The sequence below is a fragment of the Euleptes europaea genome, chromosome 4 (genome assembly GCF_029931775.1).
Source record: "Euleptes europaea isolate rEulEur1 chromosome 4, rEulEur1.hap1, whole genome shotgun sequence".
Classification (NCBI taxonomy): domain Eukaryota; kingdom Metazoa; phylum Chordata; class Lepidosauria; order Squamata; family Sphaerodactylidae; genus Euleptes; species Euleptes europaea.
In genome coordinates this window covers 48802603-48824145 of record NC_079315.1, presented here as the reverse complement: position 1 = coordinate 48824145, position 21543 = coordinate 48802603, and the positions used below count along the sequence as shown (strand labels likewise).

Here is a 21543-nt window from a genome sequence, read left to right as displayed (position 1 = left end):
TGACAAAGTTGTAAAAAGAATGGAGGTTTATCAACAAATCTGTCAAGGCCTATAGTACCTTTTATCTGAGCACGTGTCAGAGCTATATACTCCAATTTACCAGAGAGATGTCATTCTCTGGGGAACTAGAAATTCTTGAGCAAATACTCCAGCTCTTTCAGCATCTACTCCTCAAGAGGGAGCCGTTCTCAAGGCTTGTAGTTCAAACCAGGAATAAACCTTGGTTATATAGAGATTGCTGGAATATGCTTAGGGAAATCCACAGATTATATAGGGCTTTGAGGCGATCCAATTCTGAGATTACTGACCTCCCTGATGGCCAGGAAGAGGCAATTTAAAAAGCTAATTTCAAAAAACAATGGTCACTAAAAATGGGTGGAAAAGATTGATTACAGCAATAAAAAACCACAATAATTTAAATTTTTGGTCCTTAATTAATAAGGGCTTGGAGGTTAGTTCTAGTGTACGATGTCATATCCCCCCAAGCCCGTCTGCTATCACAGGCCAATTGAGCTGTGAAGTCCAAGTCCCGATCATATGCTGAATTCCTGTAACCAGCCAAAGAATGTCCTGAGACTTCAGCTGCTCTGGCCAGGAGACTGGTGACAGGTGCCTTTGGTGAAACACCTGGTGAGTATGGGAGCCATCACTCATACCCGGCTCGAGCCTTGCAAGAAATATCACATGTCCCATGATAAATGGATATATAGATATATTCAAAAATGGAGCCCTGTTACTAAGCAAGAGCTTGTAGTTAAGCTACTAGCAGATATTGATCCAAATGTGTCCTTGGCAGTCGCAAAAATTGTGTCTATGGCATTTGACGGTATTATCTTTTAAATTTTTTATCTGTATCTATTTATTTAAAATGAGAAAACTGAAATGAAAGCTATATAAGATTTTTATATATTTTGTTTGCTTTATATGTGTTTTATTTTCCTTTTGCTTGTGACCTGTTGGTCTTTGAGCAGTAAATAAATCGAATACCTGGATGCCTTGAGATTACAGCAGAAGGCCTGAAAAGAGACGGGGGTTCAGACTTCTGGGAGTAATGGAAGAAAATGCTCACAGGAAGGTGAGCAGGCTAAACCAAAGTAATCCCAGGCATAGTCATAGATATATGTCTGTCATTTCAGTTGCAGAGCCAGAAGGAGGGACAGGCTTGTCTCATGGCTAAAGAACACAATGAACTTGTTAAATTAAGCTTTCTTCACTCTTACATAGGTACTTGTGAGGACATAATGTGTTCCATTATATTTGCAATGCTAGTTTTCACAATGGACTAAAGTGTAGTTTTCACTGAGAGAAGAAAGGCTGCTCTACTGTTGGGGGAATCTCCATTATGTTAGAAATATAAGCTAACCTTATCCTATATTCCCCCAAAGAGACCAAAACAGATTTGTAGGTATTCACTGAAAGGGAAACCACAGACAATGGAGGAATAAAGCACTTGCTGTATAGTATAAATTAAATAGAAAGAATTAATTATGTCCACAAAGATTAATGTGCTCACAACCTTGAGTCTTCACCACATCCCAAAATAAGAAATACACTTCAAATATACAAATTGCCCTTGAATATCGCAGTTTTAAGACAACCACTTCAAAGTCAAACACAGTGATTTTTATACAGTTCCTCTAGCAGTTTCAAGTACTGTTTCCAAAAGCAACACTAAGTAGAAAGCACACATTGCTTTCCCTTTAATTGGCATTTTCACAAAGTACATTCGTGGTCTGTCCATCTCATCCAACAGGAAGGATCACGTATAGAAGCTCAGAGCACTGTTTCCTGTACAACTCCAATGAGACTATGAGGCCGTTCATGCTCTGTCCTTGGAGTTCTCCACTCTCTCAGTTGGAATTCTGCTACAGTGAAAGTACTCACATCCCCGCAGCTCTCCAAGTGCAGGAGTCCTGGGTGCCTTCTAAAAGGCAAAGTATGTGCTCGTGATGTAGAGGGATAAGCAGGTGTCATTACCTTCACAAAGAAAGAAGAGCCTATTGTCATTTTTTAGAGTTCTCTACCTTCTGTGACCTATTTCCACATCTGTTCTTAAATATGGAGAAGGTTTGGGGGGGGGGTTAAGAGTATTTAAACTGCACCCTGTAAAGTCTAATTGGGATCATATATTACACTAAAACAAAATATTTAAATCACATGTACATCGGGGAACTGAACATATATCATACTAAACATCAGTTTTATTTGTTTGTTTGTTTTATTTGATTTATAACCCACACCCTCTCCTCAGCAGAGGACTCAGGATGGTTCACAACATAACAACATAGCATTAAAATTAAATAGATAATAAAACCTATAAATACCAAGGAATACAATAAAAAAAGATTCTAGTTAAAATTAAACCAATCATCAGCTCTGGAACAAATCTTTAAAAACGTTTATGCTACTTTTTCTATGTTTCCAGTAACAAGTCTACAAAATATATGCACTCTCACAATCCTTTAACAAGTGGGTACCAAGGATTTACCCCTAGCCTCACTAATCCAGCCCAAGGAGCTCACTTTTTAAAACACAATTTTTAATGCAGGCTTTAAAAAAACCTGAGACATCTGTACTCATCTCTGAGGTCATGGCACAAATGCTTATTCAGAGGAAGTCATTGTTTAGATCTTTTGCAATCTGGTTTTAGGCCTGTTTATGGGACTGAGAACAGTCTTGGTTATCCTTTTGTATAACCTGCACTGGCAAATGGACAGAGGGAGTGCTACTCTGTTGATTCTCCTGGATCTCTCAGCTGCTTTCTATACCATCAATTATGGTATCCTTCTGGACCACCTTTACAGGCTGGGATTAGGAGGCACCTTTTTATGGTGGATCTGGTCCTACCTGGTGTGAAGACAGGATGTCCATTTTTTTGTTTACATAAGTTTATTCTCCATTTTGTGTGCCTAGAAATTTGCTTTGTAGTTCACAGAGGCCTAGCTAAGCTAGTAGCTAACAAGCTGCACCTGCAGATAGTTAGCCAGCAGATAGTGTGTATTCAAGGACAGGACAGCATACCAGCTTAATTGGGAGATTCGATTCATCTGTGGGAAGACAGCAGGGGGGAATGATCTCACTCCTTACTCCTGAGAACCTTATTCTGGCCTAGACCAGTTTAAACCACCCAGAGACTTCTCCCTGGTAACAACTTTGATTGGAAGTCATGGGTCATCTGACTTAGGTTCACTTTGCCAAAAGTTCAGCTATGTTCATGGTGCAGTGATCTTCACCTTCTATCCTACTATTGCTTTTCATGTTACTCTGGCTCACCTGCAACAACTATCACAATGTCTCAGGGCAAACAAGAACGACCTGAACCAGCTTAAGCCTACAGCAACAACATCTGCTATGTAATAGTGTAGTAAGTATATTTAGCAAGCATTTATTATTTTCTTGCCAGCGTGCCTTAAGGATTCTGTAACCTGTGTTTTAACTGATTTGAACTTTTATTCCTTAATAAACCTTTTACATTTTAAAGGTGGTTTGAGTTTATTGCCCTGACTTGGTTATGGTGCAACAAGGCTGGAGCTCAGGTGAGGGCAGCCAGTTTTGACACCTGGAAGGCAGGTTTCAGAAGGTGGTGCTGGACAAGCTGCATTGGCCTGTGGGGTCTGGAAAGTTTCTCTCTTGTCCCCTACATTCTGTTACATCTACATGAAACTGCTGGGTGAGAACATCTGGAGATCTGGGCTGGGTTGTCCCCAATATGCAGATGCCACTCAGCTCTATCTCATGCTTCCAACTGATCCCAGGGAGGCTGTAGAAACCCTGTACCAGCGAGCCAGTTTTGGAGTGGATACAGGCTAGTAACTGAAGCATAATCCCAAAATGGAAGTGCTGCTGGTGAGCAGAAAGCCTAACCTGGGATTTAAGGTGTCACCTGTTCTGGATGGGCTTGCACTCCCCTTGGACCCAGACCTATTGCAGGATGAGCAAGTAGCAACTGGGGCCAAGAGTGCCCTTTATCAGCTTAGGCAGCTGGTTAGGCAGTTGCTGCCTTTCCTAGGCAGAAAGGATTTGGCCACTGTGACCCATGCCCTAGTTACATCTAGATAAGTCTATTACAATGCTCTCTAAGAGGGGCTACCCTTGAAAATGTTCAGAAACTTTAATTGATACAGAATGCTGCACCCAGGATGCCGACTGGAATGGGTTGTAGGGACCATATCACCCCAGTATTGGCCCATCTACTCTGGCTCCCAATCTGTTTCCAGACACAATTCAAGGAGCTGGTGTTGACGTTTAAAGCTCTCTATGGGTTGGTACCACAACTAGGATTGTGCATATCGATAAACCCGAACTGGAAATAAACCCAAAAAAGGCCTTTTCGGCTTCTTTCAGTTTTAATTAAAGCTGAGCATTAAAACTGGAAATAAAGTGGAAGCCGGAAATTGCCGAATCAGCTGAATAAGTATTCAGCTTTTTTTCAGCTTCAGCTTTTCCCTATGGGAATTTTTAAAATGAGCTCTGGGGGAGACATTTTTGGAGGTAGAGTCACCAAATTCGCAGTGTAGCTTCAAGGGACTCTCCTTGCATGAATCCCAAATTTTGGTAATGTTTGGGACAGGGGGTTCAATTTTATGGGGTCCCAAAAGGGTCACCCCTTCTTCCATAGAGAAGCATTGTAAACTTTACAATGCTTTTCTATGGAGGAGGGGGTAAGCCCTTCAGAACCCCATAGTATTGGATCCCCTGACCCAATCTTCACCAAACTTCGGGGTTCATGCAAGGAGAGTTCCTTGAAACTACCCTGAAAAGTTGGCAACTATACCTCCAAAAATGACCCCACAGGAGCTTCAGGAACAAATTCCATAGTCTATAATGGACCTGATTTTTTGGAAAACCTGGAAATAAAGCTGAATACCCTTATTTAGGTATTCAGTTTATTCCAGGTTTACCAAAAAAATCTGGCCCAATAAACCTGAACTTGAAATTTACCAAAAAAAGTTTTTGGCACAATCCTAACCACGACATACCTCAAGAATAACCTACTCCCTTATGAACCAGCCTGATCACTACAGTTATCTATTGAAGCCCCTGTTTTGGGTGCCCCTGCATTCTGAGGTTAGACAGATGGCAACCTGAGAGAGGGCCTTTTCAGTCATGGCATCAAAACTCTGGAACCTTCACTCCAGGGAAACTTGTCTGTCCCCTTCTGTTTTTTCGGCCAGCAGTGTTTTTGTTTGCTGTTTCCTGTTCTTCCTTCTTCTTGCCCAGTGTTTTATTTGTAGTTTTTATATTTCTGTATGTATTTTAGCTCTGGTTTTAAATGGTTTTTAAGATGTGATTTTATTATGTATGTTTTGTTAGCAGAAATTCTGTAAAATATTTTGTATAGTATTTTGTAAACTAAAATAAATAAATTTATTTTACAGAGTTATGAAGAGTCAGGAGATGATCCAGTTCCCTGTTATAACCTCCCTTCCCCTACAATGTGTGCGCTGCTCCGTTGAAGGGAGCAACAAATCTCCCTCCCATCTCCTGTGTACGCAGTTGTCAGCTTCATGCAAATACCATCCCTCCTCTACATTCTTTCCTAAGGGAAACCTTTGTTGTGTCACCACAATTTCTTCATCTACTTAGTACATGCTTGTCTCGCTCACCATATCACTTTGTTATACAACAGTAAGATTTAAATTTTGCTTTCCTATAAATATAGGAGACACTAAATACTCATACTAGAATGAGGTGGTTCATCTGCTAAAGCTGGAGGGTGAGAGATTCAAAACAGATGAAACAAAGTATTTCTTCACACAATGCATAGCTAAATTGTGGAACTCTTTGCCCCATGATGTGGTGATGGCTGCCAGCTTGGAGGGCTTAAGAGGGGAGTGGACATGTTCATGGAGGAGAGGACTATTCATGGCTACAAGTAAAAAGGGATACTAGTCATGATGCATACCTGTTCTCTCCAGGATCAGAGGAACATGCCTAATATATTGGGTGCTGTGGAACACAGGAAGGATAACGCTGCTGCAGTCGTCTTGTTTGTGGGCTTCCTAGTGGTACCTGGTTGGCCACTGTGTGAACAGACTGCTAGACTTGATGGACCTTGGTCTGATCCAGCATGGCTTTTCTTATAAGTGCCATACCCACCACCTCTTGCCACTTGCTGCTAGCTCTGGGTGTTGAACTCTGAACTTGATCAGAAAATGACCTATTTGTAACTTCACAAGCTTACCTCGATGTACTATTCTCCACAATGTAAAGACCACAAATTATCATGAGTGAACAGCTGTTTTGCCTTTCCACAAATGAAGCTGACAGGCCAGCGGTCCATGCTAAAGGTAATGTTTCTGTTCCAAGAACAGCTGCCAACTGAACTTGTATCCTGCAAGTCAAAGATGTCAGATAAACTGAGGAAACATTTAGAAGTCCAGCTCTGACAACAAATTACCTGTTCAAGGAAGCTGGCACTGGTGATGGCTTCCTCCATATGCTCTTCGTCTGACTTTAAAACTGACTTTATGTCTTCCACTAGCTCATGTATATCAGGGGTCATGCTGCAGGAAGATTGTTTGAGGAACTTTGCCACAAGCAGCTTAGTGTCTATGTAAGATTTGTAGTCTATCAAAGATTGAGGCCTCGAACGCAAAGCCTTTGCTCTCAGACTCTTTCGCAAAACAACAGTAGCCAGGTCTGGCTTTAGTTCTGTTTGTGTGGCAGCTTCACAGCTTAGCACTGGACCTATAAACAAAAAAGAAATCCTACTGAATGTGTTTGAGTAATTTAATGGGAAAACATCAGTAACAAACAAAAGATCAGAAGAAAGACATCATTGCTAAGGAGAAATGTGTCTAATATCTGAACTAAGCAATTTTGTAATGATTCTCAAACGTCACACCAAAGGACCACACAAGGAGAAAAACATATTGTTATTACTGTGATATGAAGAGGAGGGGGAGGAGGGAGCTCTAAGAGAGCTGTGACTGGCTTTATGTGTAGAAGTGGGGAATCAAACCCAGTTCTCCAGATTAGAGGCTCCAAACCACCGCTCTTAACCATCACACCATGCTGGCTCTCAACTACAACATCAATAACAGGAATTTAAGTAAGATGTTTACTGGTCAAGGTAAAATGAAATGACCTCCTCCTGTTATAGGAGCAGCTTTCAAAGGGAGGGAGGAGCAACCAGCAAAGATATACATGTATACAAGATCTCTGTTACTATTGCAAGAACAACTATTTTTCAAAGGCAACAAAAAAGGGACCTGGTGAGCTTGCTGTTTTTAAAAGAAATTAATTCCAATGTGTATGAAAACTTTAAAAAGGAAGTCATCCCTAATGGTATGGTTAATATATTATGCTCTTGTGCTCACTCTGCACTCAGGCTCGATGCAACAGCCTTTCAGGTTATCTGGTTAACTACACAAAAGCAACCTTTGCTGTAAGCTAGATGCAGAAGATTAAAGACCAAATATCAAAACTGGTCAAACCTTCAGATCATTACCCATTTGTGATGGTCCATGTGGGAACCAATGACATGGCCGTGAACACCATCGAAAACGTTAACACTGACTATGAAGCTCTCGGGAAGAAGCTGAAGGGAATAGGAGCACAGGTGATGTTCTCTTTGATCCTTCCTGTCAGAGGAAGGGGAATGTGACAGGAACAAAAGATAATGGAGGTGAACCATTGGCTGGCAGTAGCAGTTTGGATTCTGGGACCACGGGCTAGGCTTTCTGGATGATGACCTACTAGCATGCGATGACATTCACCTTTCAAGGTCGGGGAAGATTGTTTTTGGAAGAAACTTGGAGAGATTCATCAGGAGAGCTTTAAACTAATACCAGAAGGGAAAAGAGATGACCAGTGTAGGGATTTAAATGAAGGAGAACGAACAGCAGAGGCCCACCTGGGAGGACCAGATCTAAAGAAGCCAAAGGTGTGGGGCTTCAGGTGTCTATGCATCAATGCCCAACGCTTGGGCAATAAGAAAGAAGAGCTTGAGCACCCAGGGCAGTCAGAGGGATATGATTTAGTAGGCATTACAGAGACTTGGTGGGATTATTCCCATGACTGGAATGTAGTAGTGGATGAATATGAGTTGTTCAAGAAAAACTGAAGAGGTGGCAGAGTGGTGCTGTATGTGAGGAGAGGGTTTGCTTGTCAAGAAATACTGGAGGAGAGGGTGACAGCCCAGTGGAAAGTATCTGGTGAGGATAAGGGAAGGAAGGACAACCAGTATTGTGGTTGGAGTTGGCTACAGACCTCCTGACCAGGGTGAGGAGGTGGATGCTGCCTTCCAGGGTATCCAAACAACAAGAGCTGGTAGTTATGGGTGATTTCATCTTCCCTGATGTGTGCTGGGAGACAAACTCTGCAAAGCATCCACAATCACGCAAGTTCCTCACCTGCATGGCAGACAACTTCCTTCATCAAATGGTGGTGGTAGCTATGAGGGGCTCAGCCATACTCGAATTAATGCTGACCAACAGGCAAAAGATAGTAGATGAGGTGAAGATGGTGGGGACCTTATGGGGAAGTGACCATGTCCTCCTAGAATTCCTTTTGCTGTGGGGGATCAAGGAAATTTGTAGCCACGTGTGTCTGTTAGATTTTGGTAGGGCAGATTTTAATAAACTCAGAGGTATGATGAGAAGCATTCCATGGGCAAGACTGTTGGAAGGGAAAGGAGCAAGTGAAGGGTGGGCTCTCCTAAAACAAGAGCTAGCTCAAGCCCTCACTATTCCAACAAGAAGGAAACATGGTAGAGGATCCAAAAAGCCAATATGGATGAACAGAGAACTCCATGATGACATAAGGGAGATGAAGGAAATGTTCAAGAAATGGAGGCAAGGACATGCCGCTAAAGAAGAGTATCTGCGGACTGCTAGGTACTGTAGGTCAGCCATTAGAAAGGCCAAAACTCACAGTGAACTGATGCTGGCTAGGGAGGCTTGCTACAACAAGTGAAGCTTCTTCAGATCTGTGAAGAGCAAACAGAAGAGCAAAGAGGCCATAGGCCCACTGATGGGTGAAAATGGAGAAACTCTGACAGAGGACAGAGAGAATGCAAAAAGGCTCAATGCCTATTTTGCCTCAGTTTTTTCCCTGAATAAAAGAACGGGGTCATCTAGAGATGATAGTAGGCAAGGCACAGTGTCCGAGCTGCTGGTTGACATGAACAGAGAGGGAGTTGAGAAGCACATAGCTGCACTGGATGAGTATACATCCCCGGGCCAGATGGTATGCACCCAAGAGTACTCAAAAGAACTTTCTAGAGCACTTGCAGAGCCTTTGTCCATCATCTTCCAGACCCCTTGGAAGATAGGCGATGTGCCACATGACTGGAGGGCGAACGTTATGCAGATTTTCAAAAAAGGGAGGAGGGATAACCCAGGAAACTATAAGCCAGTCATATTGACCTCTGTCCCAGGGAAAATACAGGAGCAGAAATTAAAGAGATCAATCTGCAAGCATCTGAAGAACAACTTGGTGATCTGGAGAAGTCAGCATGGATTTGTCCCCAACAGGTCCTGTCAGACCAACCTTGTTTGCTTCTTTGACCGAGTGATGAGTTACTGGATCAAGGAATGTGGCCAATGTTGTTTACCTGGATTTCAGTAAAGCTTTTGACAGGGTTCCCCATGATGTTCTGATGGGTAAACTAGAGGACTGTGAATAGTAGGTGGATAGTAACTGGTTGGAAAACCGCACTCAAAGAGTAGTTGTCAATTACATTTCATCTGAATGGAGAGAGGTGTCCAGTGGAGTGCCACAGGGTTTGGTGTTGGTCCTGGTACTTTTCAATATTTTTATAAATGATCCGAATGAGGGTGTGGAGGGACTACTCATTAAATTTGAAAATGACACCTAATTGAGAGAAGCAGCGAGCACACCAGAAGACAGAGATAGAATTCAACGAGATCTGAACACACTGGAAAAGTGGGCAGATGTGAACAAGATGCAATTCAACACGGATAAATGCGGAATTCTACATCTGGTAACAACTGGATGGGGGATACAGTTCTGGGTAACAGTGTGTGTGAACAAGATCATGGGGTATGGGTGGACCGTAAGTTAAATATAAGCAGCCAGTGTGATGCAACGACAAAAAAAGCTAATTCAGTCTTGGGATGCATCAACAGAGGCATAATGCCCAAGTCACAAGATGTCATAGTTCCGCTGTACACTGCATTGGTCAGGCTGTACCTGGAGGCCTCACTTCAAAAAGGATGTGGATAGAATCGAGCAGATACAGAAGAGAGCAGCGAGGATGATGAGGGGCCTGGAGACCAAGCCTTATGAGGAAAAGCTGAAGGAGTTGGGGATGTTTAGTCTGGACAAGAGGAGGTTGAAGGGGGACATGATTGCTCTCTTTAAGTTTTTTAAGGGCTGTCACTTAAAGGAGGGCAGGGAGCTGTTCCTTTTGGCAGCAGAGGATAGGAGTCGCAATAATGGGTTTAAATTGTGGGCTGAAAGATACCAGCTGGATATTAGGGGGAAATTTTTTTGCAGTAAGAGTTGTTCAACAGTGGAATCAGCTACCTAAGGAGGTGGTGAGCTCCCCCTCATTGGGAATCTTTAAACAGAGACTGGACAAACATTTGTCAGGGATGCTCTAGGCTGTGTGTGTGTGTGTTAAGTGCCGTCAAGTCGCTTCCGACTCATGGTGACCCTATGAATGAAAGTCCTCCAAAATGTCCTGTCTTTGACAGCCTTGCTCAGATCTTTCAAATTGAAGGCTGTGGCTTCCTTTATTGAGTCAATCCTTTGAGTCAATCCATCTCTTTTCCTGCTGCCCTCAACTTTTCCTAGCATGACTGTCTTTTCCAGTGACTCTTGTCGTATCATGATGTGACCAAAATACGATAGCCTCAGTTTAGTCATTTTAGCTTCTAGGGTCCGTTCAGGCTTGATTTGGTCTATAACCCACTGATTTGTTTTTTTGGCAGTCCACAGAATCTGTAACACTTTCCTCCAACACCACATTTCAAAGGAATCTATTTTCTTCCTGTCAGCTTTCTTTACTGTCCAGCTTTCACACCCATACATAGTAATAGGGAATACGATGGCATGAATTAATCTAGTCTTGGTTGCCAGTGACACATCCTTACACTTCAAAATCTTTTCTAGCTCCTTCATGGCTGCCCTTCCCAGTCTCAATCTCCTTCTGATTTCTTGGCTGCAGCCTCCCTTAATCAGGGGGTTGGACTAGATGGCCTGTATGGCACCATCCAACTCTATGATCAGGATTAGAAAACATAAACTAAATCTTTCCTGAATGTGCTAGTGGGTCCCAAGTAATCTGAAATATTTTTAATTCCTGTGTAGGGCTTAGAGTTAGTGAGTTTCATACTTATGAATTCAAAATATTTTTCTATTTCTGTATGCCATAGTTTTCCAGGAGCTGAAATTTGGGCCTCAAGCCCAAAATACTTTTGAGGAGGAAAAAAGTGCGTGTTATGGAGCGAAAAATACGGTAACTTACCCTTCCAAGGTATCAGTTCCACAGGAGACCCAACCATGCACTCTTTAGAGAAAATATGCCTGCTTTATTTTGTGGCCTCATACAAAAAAGAATTCTATCAGACTTTCTGGAAAATGCACTCACCTCTGGATGGAAAGCCATGCATCATAGGGTCACTTTTTGATCGTTTTCTAAGAGGCTTGAGGGGTCTCTTGCAGGTTTCTGCAGATCTTAAACTCAAATTTGGATGTATGGTGGTCTCTCTAGAACCGACATCTTCATCTATTAAAAAATACAAAAGAGACAGAGAAAGGAAAACCATAAACTTGTGTATAATCCATATGAAGAAAGATCTTCAGGAGGTACTTGAATAATTCGATCAGATTTCCACTAATATTTCACTATTAATTATATAATTAGATTTTAAGCCAAATACTGGATTCCAAACTGTTCATTAATTCTTCTTCTTCCAAATGCACCAAAAAGGCTTTAGAAATAAGTAGCATTTAGTAAGTGTTTAACCTAGTCTTGCCCCAGTTCCTCTTGAAAAAACAGTGTTGCACTTACTATTGTTTGTTGAATGGTTTTCTGTGCAGTCATACATGGGACTGAGCATGTGCTGGACCAGCCACAGAGAAGATTAGTAAGCTTCAAGTAGAGTTGGCTCCTCAGGAGTGCTCCCCCTCCCCTCCGTACGTGACCAAACATTAACCGATTTTTCCACCCAAGGATCACATGACGAAGGGGTGGGGAGCATTTTTCCCACAGTTCTCCAATTGCCGCCATGGAGAGACCACCTTAAGCTGTGACAGCCCACAGCAGAGATGGAGGTAGGGATGTGTGCCTGCACACAAGACCACTCGATGAACAACAGTGCAACACTATTTTTGTCATTGTGGCTTCTGTGCAGTCCCACATGGAGGAATAGCAAGCTCACTTACTGTGGAGGAGGGTGTGTGCCGTTCACCAGAATAACGAATTCAGTACTGCTCTCCCCACAGATGCTTCAGTTCTTGAATCCACATCAGTGGTGTAATGCCGTATGTATGTGACCAGCATCACCCAGGTAGCAGCCTTGCAGATGTCCAGGATGTCGAGGCTAGAAGAAAATGCTGCTGAGGAAGCCTGCCTGGAAAAAATGTAGAATGTGCATGTATTGGATAGGGACAGTCTACCTCAGCAGAATCGTACGCTAGGCAGATAGCCGAAGACACCCATTGTGACGGTGTCTGTGCAGACACCACTTCTCCCTTTTTTTGGACCCTGAAAACAAATTAAAAGGTTGCTATCAATCCTGAAGTCTTTGGTTCTGTCCAAATAAAACAATAAGGCCCGGCGTACATTGAGTATATGCAACTGCTTATCAGAAGAAGACTGGGGGGTCTGGAAAAAATATAGAGAGAACAATGTCCTGAGAAAGATGGAACCTTGAAACCACCTTTGGCAGAAAAGATAGGCTCGGCCTGAGCTCTACCTTATTAGGAAAAAAAACACCTTGTAAATGGGGAGGGGTCATACCTTAGAGCCCTCAAGTCACTGACCCTACTGGTAGAAGTAACTGCTACTAAAAATGTTGTTTTATACAATAAAAAGGCCAGGTCGCATGAGGCCATCGGTTCAAAGGGTTTGGAGATCAACTGGGAGAGAACCAGGGACAAGCTCCTCTGTGGTAATGGGGCCATAATGGGGAAACATATTATAAAGGCCTTTTCAAAACTGTGTACATAATTTATTGAAAAACAAAGAGTTTGAGTGTAGCCCATCATGAAAAGTGGATATAGCCGCTAAGTGGACCTTAATGGATGAATTGGACAGGCCTATGTCCTTTAATGTCAACAAATGTTCAAAAACCACTGGTAACAGACAGGCTGGGATATTAGTTCCTTCCCTACTGCCCATGACAAGAAACGATTCCACACGCATTGGTTTATGTGAAGTCAATAGTACCTCAGCAACCCTATCTGACCAGGGGGCTACCACCTGATCCTCCATGCTGTGAGTCGTAACATGCATGGGTCGTGATGTAGTACTTGACCCTTGGACAGGAGTTCTGGGGACACTGGGAGCATCAAGTAGTTCCCCCAGGAAACGGACCACAGAGTTGGGAACCATAGCCTCTTTGGCCAAAAAGGCGTTATCAGGATTACATTTGCCTTGTCCGTTAGAATTTTCCCAACCACTGTCAGGATGAGAGGAATAGTAGGGAACACATACATAAGGGCATCTGGCCAGCATAGCTGAAATGAGTCACGTAGGGACACGGGGTCCCCTACTTCACTTGAGCAGAATAGGGGGCATCTGGTGTTTGTGGAAGTGGCAAAAAGGTTGATGGTTGGCCAACCCCACTTTTTGAATATGGGATCTCTGAATGCATGGTGGATGGCCCATTCATGATTGTGAGCTGTCTCTGCTGAGGGGATTTGCTGTGATATTTGAGCAGCCTGTGACATGGATGGCAGTGATAGCCACTCGATGGTTGATCGCCCAATCCATATCCTCAAAGCTTCTTGACACCATGGATAACACCCTGTTTGTTCAGGTAAAACTTGCTGTCGTGTTATCCATGGTGACCAGTATGGTGTTCCCTGTGAGGACCTCTGAAAAAGAAGGACATGTTTAATTGCCTTCATTTCAAGAATGTTAATGTGTAAAGTAGCTTGTCTGTGTGACCACCTGCCCTTGGTGACTAGATCCCCACAATGGGCACCCCAACCCCCTAAGGAGTCATCCGTGAAAATCTGTATATCATGAGTGGTCACACCAAAACTAATACCCTGTAGCAAATTAGAATCTTTAGACCACCAGGAAACTGATTTGACTAGGGACTGAAAACCTCTTCCATTGAGGGTCAATATTCATATGAAAAGATCTAATGAACCAATTTTACAACTGTCTCATTGTTAGGCTAGCATAGGGGACTAGAGTGGTGGTGGATGCCATCAGACACATCAGCTTTTGCATGGTTACTGCTTTTTGGTAACACTGGCTGAAAAACCGACGCACTAAATTTTGTATGGCTCTAACCCTGGGCAGGGGCAGAAAGGCCACAGCCTTCTGTGAATCCAAAACTGCTCCTATAAAATCAATGTGTTTAGATGGAGTGAGCTTAGATTTATCATAGTTGATCACTAGGCCTAACCCTGTGAGTGTATCAGTCACCAAGGAAACTGAATGCAAATGGTGTTGTTTGCAGTCTCCCACGACGAGCCAGTCATCTAAGTACAGGAGTATGGCACAGTCCTTGATGACCAGCAAACCCACAACTTCTGCCACCACCTTCATGAACACTCAGGGTGCTGTGACTAGGCCAAAAGGCAATACTGTGAACTCATACACACGTCCACCACAGCAAAATCTAAGAAATTTCCTGCAAGACCTGTGAATCGCAAGATGAAAGTAGGCATCCTTCAGGTCTAATACCATGAACCACATGTGCTCTGAAAGGAGGGGTGGCACCTCTGCTAGAGAAAGTATTCTGAACTTGTGGACATGGATGCACTTATTAAGAGACCTTAGATCCAGTATAGGTCCACCCATTTTGTCAACCAGGAAATACCTAGAGAAAAAACTATATTGGCAGTCAGAGGGCAGGACAATCTGAACTGCCGCCTTGCCCAGCAAGCCCTATACCTCCTCAAGTAATTCTGGTGGGTCAGATGCTCTGTGAGAGGGGGGAGGGTTGCATTCGGGCACTGAGAGAAACTCCAAGTAGTAACCACTCCAAATCATATTCAACACCCAAGACTCATTAGTAATTTCCAACCATTTACTGAAAAAAATACAAAGCCTCTCAAAAAACATTGGCACAGCTGTGTGTGAAGTATGGCCTAGTCATGCCGAAACCTTTTTTGACCCATGATCCTGAGGGTATTGGCCACCCTTCCTGTTCTTGTTTTTAGGAGGGAACCTTTTACCCTGGTGAGGGTTAGAGTAGGGCCTAGGCTGAGGGGGCTGGTAAATTGAAGGTTAGTTTCTATTGAACCTGCTTGTGTAATATCTTTGGCCTTGCCTATAAAAAGGTTTAGGCCTGTAAGGTGGGCCTGAGGATTGGGTGACACCTAGAGACATGTCAGTAGCCTTTTGTTTCCTCAGGTTATGGAGTATGTCCTCTGTCTGCTCATAAAAGAGCGCTTTGGTGTTGAAGGGAAGATCCTCCACCATGGCCATAACGTCAGGAGTGAGGAAGAACAAAGCTAGGAATGTCTCCTGAAGACCATGCTTGAAGCAGTGGCCCTGCCAGAAGAGTCAGCCATGTGTCCGGCTACAGCTATCTGCTGCTTTCCCAGATGCTGGCCTTTGAGTTGCAGCACATTCAGGAGGATCTTTTTCTCCTCAGAGAGAGAATCCAGAACCTTGGAAAATCTATCCCATAGAGCCATTTGGTAATGGCCCATCAGGGCACTAAAATTAGAGATCCGAAGACCCAATACCTCCATAGAATAAAATAAATGGCCTAGGCCAGGGGTGTTGAACTCATTTGTTAGGAGGGCCAGATATGACATAAATGTCATTTGGTCGGGCCGAGCCATGTGTAAATAAATAAATCAATGCCATAAAATGTAATGTCAGATACTGAAGATACAAACTTTATAAAAGACACAGGCAAAGTCAATTAATGATATTGTTTTTTACTTAAAACACAAACAAGCTTACAACAATAACATTCTTACAGTATTTTCTTTTATTTAACAGTCTTATTGTTATGGTTTTAAGTATGTTTGTATTTTAAGTAAAAAGTAAAGTAAAAATAATATCATTAATTGACTTTGCATGTGTCTTCTGTAAAGTTTGTATCTCTAGTCCCTGGCATTATTTTTTAAAAAATTTTAAACTGGGGGGGTGGCTATCTTGGCTGGGGAGTCCGCAGCGGGCTCACCAGTCCATATCTGGACTGGGGGCTCACCAGCCCATATCTGGATTGGGAGGGGGTGGCTGCCTTGGCTGACGAGCTCCCAGAGGGCTTGCCAGCCAGATCTGGACTAGTGGGGGGGGGGGTGGCTGCCTTGGCTGACAAGCTCCCAGCAGGTTCAGCAGCTCAGATCTAGACTGAGGGGGTGGCTGCCTTGGCTGACGAGCTCCCAGCGGGCTCAGCAGCCCAGAACTGGATGGGGGTGGGTGGGCCCACAGCAAACTCACTAGCCCAGATCTGGACTAGGAGAGGGCTGGCTGCCTTGACTAGTGAGCCTGCAGCCCTCTCCCAGTCCAGAAAGACAGGGAGAAAGAGAGAGAGAAGAGAAAGAGAAATAAAAAGGAAGAAAGCAAGAGAGAGAAAGAGTGAAACAGGAGAGAAAGAGGGAGAGGGGGAAGAGGGGGAGGGAGGAAGAGAAAGAAAGAAAGAAAGAAAGAAAGAAAGAAAGAAAGAAAGAAAGAAAGAAAGAAAGAAAGAAAGAAAGAAAGAAAGAAAGAAAGAAAGAAAGAAAGAGGCAGAGAAAGAAAGGAAGAAAGACGATGGGAAAGAGTTGGGGGACGGAGACTGGCTGAGCTCACAGGGTCGGAGCAGCACTGGGAAGCCCAGAATAGGAGGGGGAAAGGATCCTGGCTGGGCTCCCGGGGCTGCTCTGGCCCCAGGAAGCCCAGAAAGAGAGGTGGGGAGAGGGAAAGAAAGAAAGGGAGAGAAAGAAGGAAGAAAGATGATGGGGAAGGGATGGGGGAATGTGGCTGGCTGGGCTCGTGGGGCCAGAGCGGCCCCAGGAAGCCCAGAAAGGAAGGGGAGAGTGGGGGCTGGCTGCCTTGGCTCCACAGGCTTGGCGAGCTTGTCTCCATGGGGAAAAGATCCTGCTCCAGCCCCAGGAAGCCCAGAAAGGGAGGGGGAAAGGATCCTGCAGGGCTCCCAGGGCTGCTCTGGCCCTGGGAAGTACAGTAAGGGAGGGGGAAGCATCCTGGCTGGGCTCCCAGGGCTGCTCTGGCCCCGGGAAGCCCAGAAAGAGAGGGAGGAGGGAGAAGGGGAGGGAGGGGGAGTGAAAGGGAGAGGGAGAAAAAGAAAGGCAGAGAAAGAAAGGCAGAGGAAAAAGGAAGAGAAAGGAAGGAAGGAAGATGACGGGGAAGGGACGGGGGGAAGGCGGCTGGCTGTGCTCACGGGGCCAGAGTAGTCCCGGGAAGCCCAGAAAGGGAGGGGGAAGGATCCTGGGTGGGCTCCCAGGCTGCTCTGGCCCCGGGAAGCCTAGAAAGGAAGGGGGAGTTGGGGCTGGCTGCTTTGCCTCCGCAGGCTTGGCAGGCTTGGCCCCATGGGGGAAGGATCCTGGCTGGGCTAGCGGGGCCACTCTGGTCCAGGAAGCCCAGAAAGGATCCTGCTGGGTTCCCAGGGCTGCTCTAGTCTGAGAAGTGCAGAAACGAAGGGGGTAAGGATCCTGCTGGGCTCCCAGGGCCGCTCCAGTCTGGGAAGCCCAGAAAGGGAGGGAGGAAAGATCCTGGCTGGGCTCGCAGGGCCGGAGCAGCCCCAGGAAGCCCAGAAAGGGAGGGGGCTGTCTGTCTTAGTTCCACAGGCTGGAGAAAAGCCCTCCGCGGGCCGCATCCAGCCCATGGGCCGCACATTTGACACCTCTGGCCTAGGCTATCCAGTTTGTGGCCCTCGTTATCCAAGGGGGGATGAGTGGGGTCCTGATTTATATTTGGCTGCTAATACCGCCATTATGATGGAACTGGCCTGAGGATGCTTGTACAGAAAATCACAGCCTCCAACACCTTATACAGGTTCTCTAGTTTTTTAATAGAGGCAACTACAGAAGCTTGCCTTTCCCAGATGGCCATAGCTACTTCCTTAATTCCCTGAACCATGGGGAGTTTAGCAGGACCAGAGTTGGGGCTATACTATGATCGGATCCGAAGTCGTCAGATCCGACTGCGTAGCCTCCAATCACAGAGCCTTAGCTATACAAAGCAATTGCTCTGAAAACAGGCAGAGATCCTCAGTGGGCGAGATCAGTGTCGGGTCACTGACTGCATCGTCCAGTGAGAGGACAGAAGTATCCTTGGATCCGACATTGGACCCGTGACCCCCTTGTCCTCCTGGTCTGACCCTGGCTCAACTTGCCTCCGACGTGAGGTTGAAATGTTGCAGGCTTTAACATACTGGAACATATGAACTGTTATGTTAGTATTGTTCATAGACAGAATTTCCCTATTGTAGAATCACAATTCTCATAAAAAAGCCATTTAGAAGCTTATCTTCCCTTAGCTAGACAAGCCTGGGCAAAAGACTTTTTATTCCATTCAAAAAATAGGTCTGTGTTGGCCTTTGCTTTCGGAGAAACTGTTTCTGCTGTCTCTATAATTAAACATTGTACAAGACCTTGAGAATGGAATGTGCCAAATAGTGTGCCAAGTCTTTTATCAGAGGAAATACTTTTTAGTTGCTACCTCTCCAGCAGCTTCTAACAACTTCAAGTTTAGTGTGACCTTAGTGTGTTTCCCTCGATCAGCTAAAGTATCCTCTATGGTGGACATTGCCAAAAACATTTCTCAATGGATATTGTATAAATGTTATACTGGTTTTAAGATTTATACATTATAGGGTTTTGATAGAATATTGAAAATATACTCATTTTTACCACGTTCCTTAGGATATGAAGTTAGTAAAATTAAATATTATAGATGTATGGATTAGCTAAAATAGCTGAATCTTGTAAAGCTAAAATTGACTGTTTAGTATGTTGCTATAACGGCAGATAACCCTGCTGAAAGAGGAACTCCTTATATGGAGGTACCCAGGGAGTAAGCAGCTGAAGTGGACTTGAAGCTGAAGTGGACTTACAGTTGTGTACATCTCACAGTGCAAACCATATTATGTAATTGATATTGGATAGTATAAATACAGGCAAGGAAAGGCTTGAAAGTTAGATCTCTCTAAGTCTTTGAATAAGAGGGTCTCAGAAGATACTGGGCTTGGTATGTATGAACTATTTACTTATATGCTATTCTAGATAGTGTGAATCAGATTCTTTTAACTAAATCAGACTTCTTTAACTGTTATATTTTAAGTATTGGATTTTAAGACTTAGTAGTATGTAGAACTTGCTTGTATTCTTGTATACACTTTTAAGACTTTAAAGACTTTACAATACATGCATATACACATATATTACATTGAAGCTATTCAATTAAAAGACTTACTTGTGTGAGTAAATTAAGTTGTGTCCTGCTTAGTAGGTGACTAACTGAATAAGATAACATACCACTTCTCAGGAAGGGGACAATTCTAAGAGCATAGTCAACTGAAAGGCACTGATATGCTTCAGAAACATCAGTGTCGACACGAACTCAATGTAAGGTGGACGATCGTGGGTCAGAAGCACATGGAACTGAAGGGACCTTCCTTGGCCTGGACAGTGATTCCCGGGGGTTGATCCTGGTGGCGGTGTGTATAGTAGTCACACCTTGAATGACATGGTGGCAAACAGCACCTGCATGATAGCTAACCATGATAGTGGTGCTGATGGTCTGAGTAGCATGATTCTCTGGAACGTGCTCTGTCAATATCAGAGATGACTTCGGGAATCTCAATCACGTTCTCGTCCAAGAACAAGAAGCACATTTCGTGGCCCGATGTATATTGGGTACAGGGTTGCCTATTGGCAGGCACTACCATACTCAGCATGCGAGGAGTCAGGCTCCAACCTCAATGCTGAGGGGAATGAGAATCGGCCCTGGAGGCCAGGGAATCGCACTGGCACTGAGGTGTATGGCATCAAGGCAGACAGCACCACCTTGGTGAATCCGAGCCTCGTCAGGAGGGTGAGCGGTGGAGTGGAGCAGCCCTCTGTTGCTGCTGTGATAGACACAGATGGTGATTGTTGGCAGCACGGGGACTTAGGCACCAACCGACTTCCATGGTCTCCCGATGCCGATGGCTCTGAACAGGTCCACTTGCCGCTGACTGATTTTGACATCGAGTTCTTATCTTTCAAAGAAGAAGAGTGCTTTTTCTTCGTCTTGGGTGGGGGTTCCAAAGCGGTTCTTTGGCTATCTGGGACCATCTGTTCCCCTCGTTTTGGAGGTGGAGGGACTGAAGGAGCAGGAGAGCGAGGAGTCACGGCTTGATCCTCAGGCTGGTTTGGATGGAGTGACTTTTTGTAAAGCGAGGCCTTGAACCTCAACGACCTCTCCTAATGTGCCTTGGGGGTGAAAAGACCACATATGCAGCAAGAGACCATAACATGTCCTTCCCTCAGGTGAAAAAGACAATCTTGCTGCTCGTTGTTCGAGGCCATTTTAGTGCCACGGCTGCAGCATTTCTTAAAAACAGCCATTGGACCGATGATGGAGCAAAAAAAGGAAAAACCCAACACAAAGAAATCTCAAGAAAAAGAAACCGATCGCAGAAGCTCAACAACAGGTCTTCTCTCCATAGTGGCAGAAAGAAAACTGGCGGAAGAGTACTCTTTGCCCCTCCATCGCATGATCCTTGGGCAGGAAAAGCCATTAGGGCTTGGTCACTTATGGAAGGGAGGGGGAGAGCTCCTGAGGAGCCGACTCTTCTAGAAACTTACTAATCTTCTCCATGGTTGGCCCTGCATATGCGTAGTCCCATGTGTGCCTGCCACGACGAAGAATTAACATTATTTATATTTTCTAGAAATGCAGCTGAAATGCAGTTACTTGCTTATATGTAACAATTTGAACTAATAAAGATCAGCTGTTAATATCTGCAGCACTGCCTGCAAAGAATAATGAGTAAAAGAGTGGCATATGATGGGGAGAAAACATTTCTACTGGCAAGAAAAAAAGTCTTATATAGCAATCAAAAGCTCCTTGACTGACATACAGAACATGGCACATTTTTTTCCCATGAGAAAGCCAGGTTTCATAGACTCTGCCAGTGATTGTACAGTTAGAAAATCAATAAAATTACCAAACAGACAGAAAACCAGCACTTCTTTCTGCTGTTCCCAACATACCCTCTTTGCCACTCAACTTTCTAAATACATTAGGATTCTAGTGACAGAAATTAAATTAATAAATTAGCCTCAATCTATGTCAGTTTGTCCATTTATATAAAAAGTACAGATCAATAATCATTGCACAAAGATTTTCCTTGCTAGGGATACATTACTTCCATGCAGCAAACACAATACAGTATTTTTTAAAATCCATATTATTTATTCAGAGACATGCTCTAGTAAAACTTGAGA

The 21543-nt window shown here is 44.1% G+C and overlaps 1 protein-coding gene across 2 annotated transcripts in view; it reads right to left on the bottom strand.

Moving 5' to 3' along the window:
- Positions 1 to 1732: 1732 nt before the first annotated feature.
- The window catches only part of ENTREP1 (endosomal transmembrane epsin interactor 1), a 72345-nt gene continuing 52534 nt past the window's right edge, over positions 1733 to 21543 (bottom strand). For both annotated transcript variants that reach the window (XM_056848641.1, XM_056848640.1), the window contains exons 9-11: positions 11561 to 11698; positions 6401 to 6690; positions 1733 to 1977 (exon numbers count right to left, since the gene is read on the bottom strand). In XM_056848641.1, the coding sequence (XP_056704619.1) occupies positions 1774 to 1977; positions 6401 to 6690; positions 11561 to 11698 (632 nt within the window). In that variant the 3' untranslated portion in view covers positions 1733 to 1773. The remainder of the gene's footprint in view (positions 1978 to 6400; positions 6691 to 11560; positions 11699 to 21543) is intronic.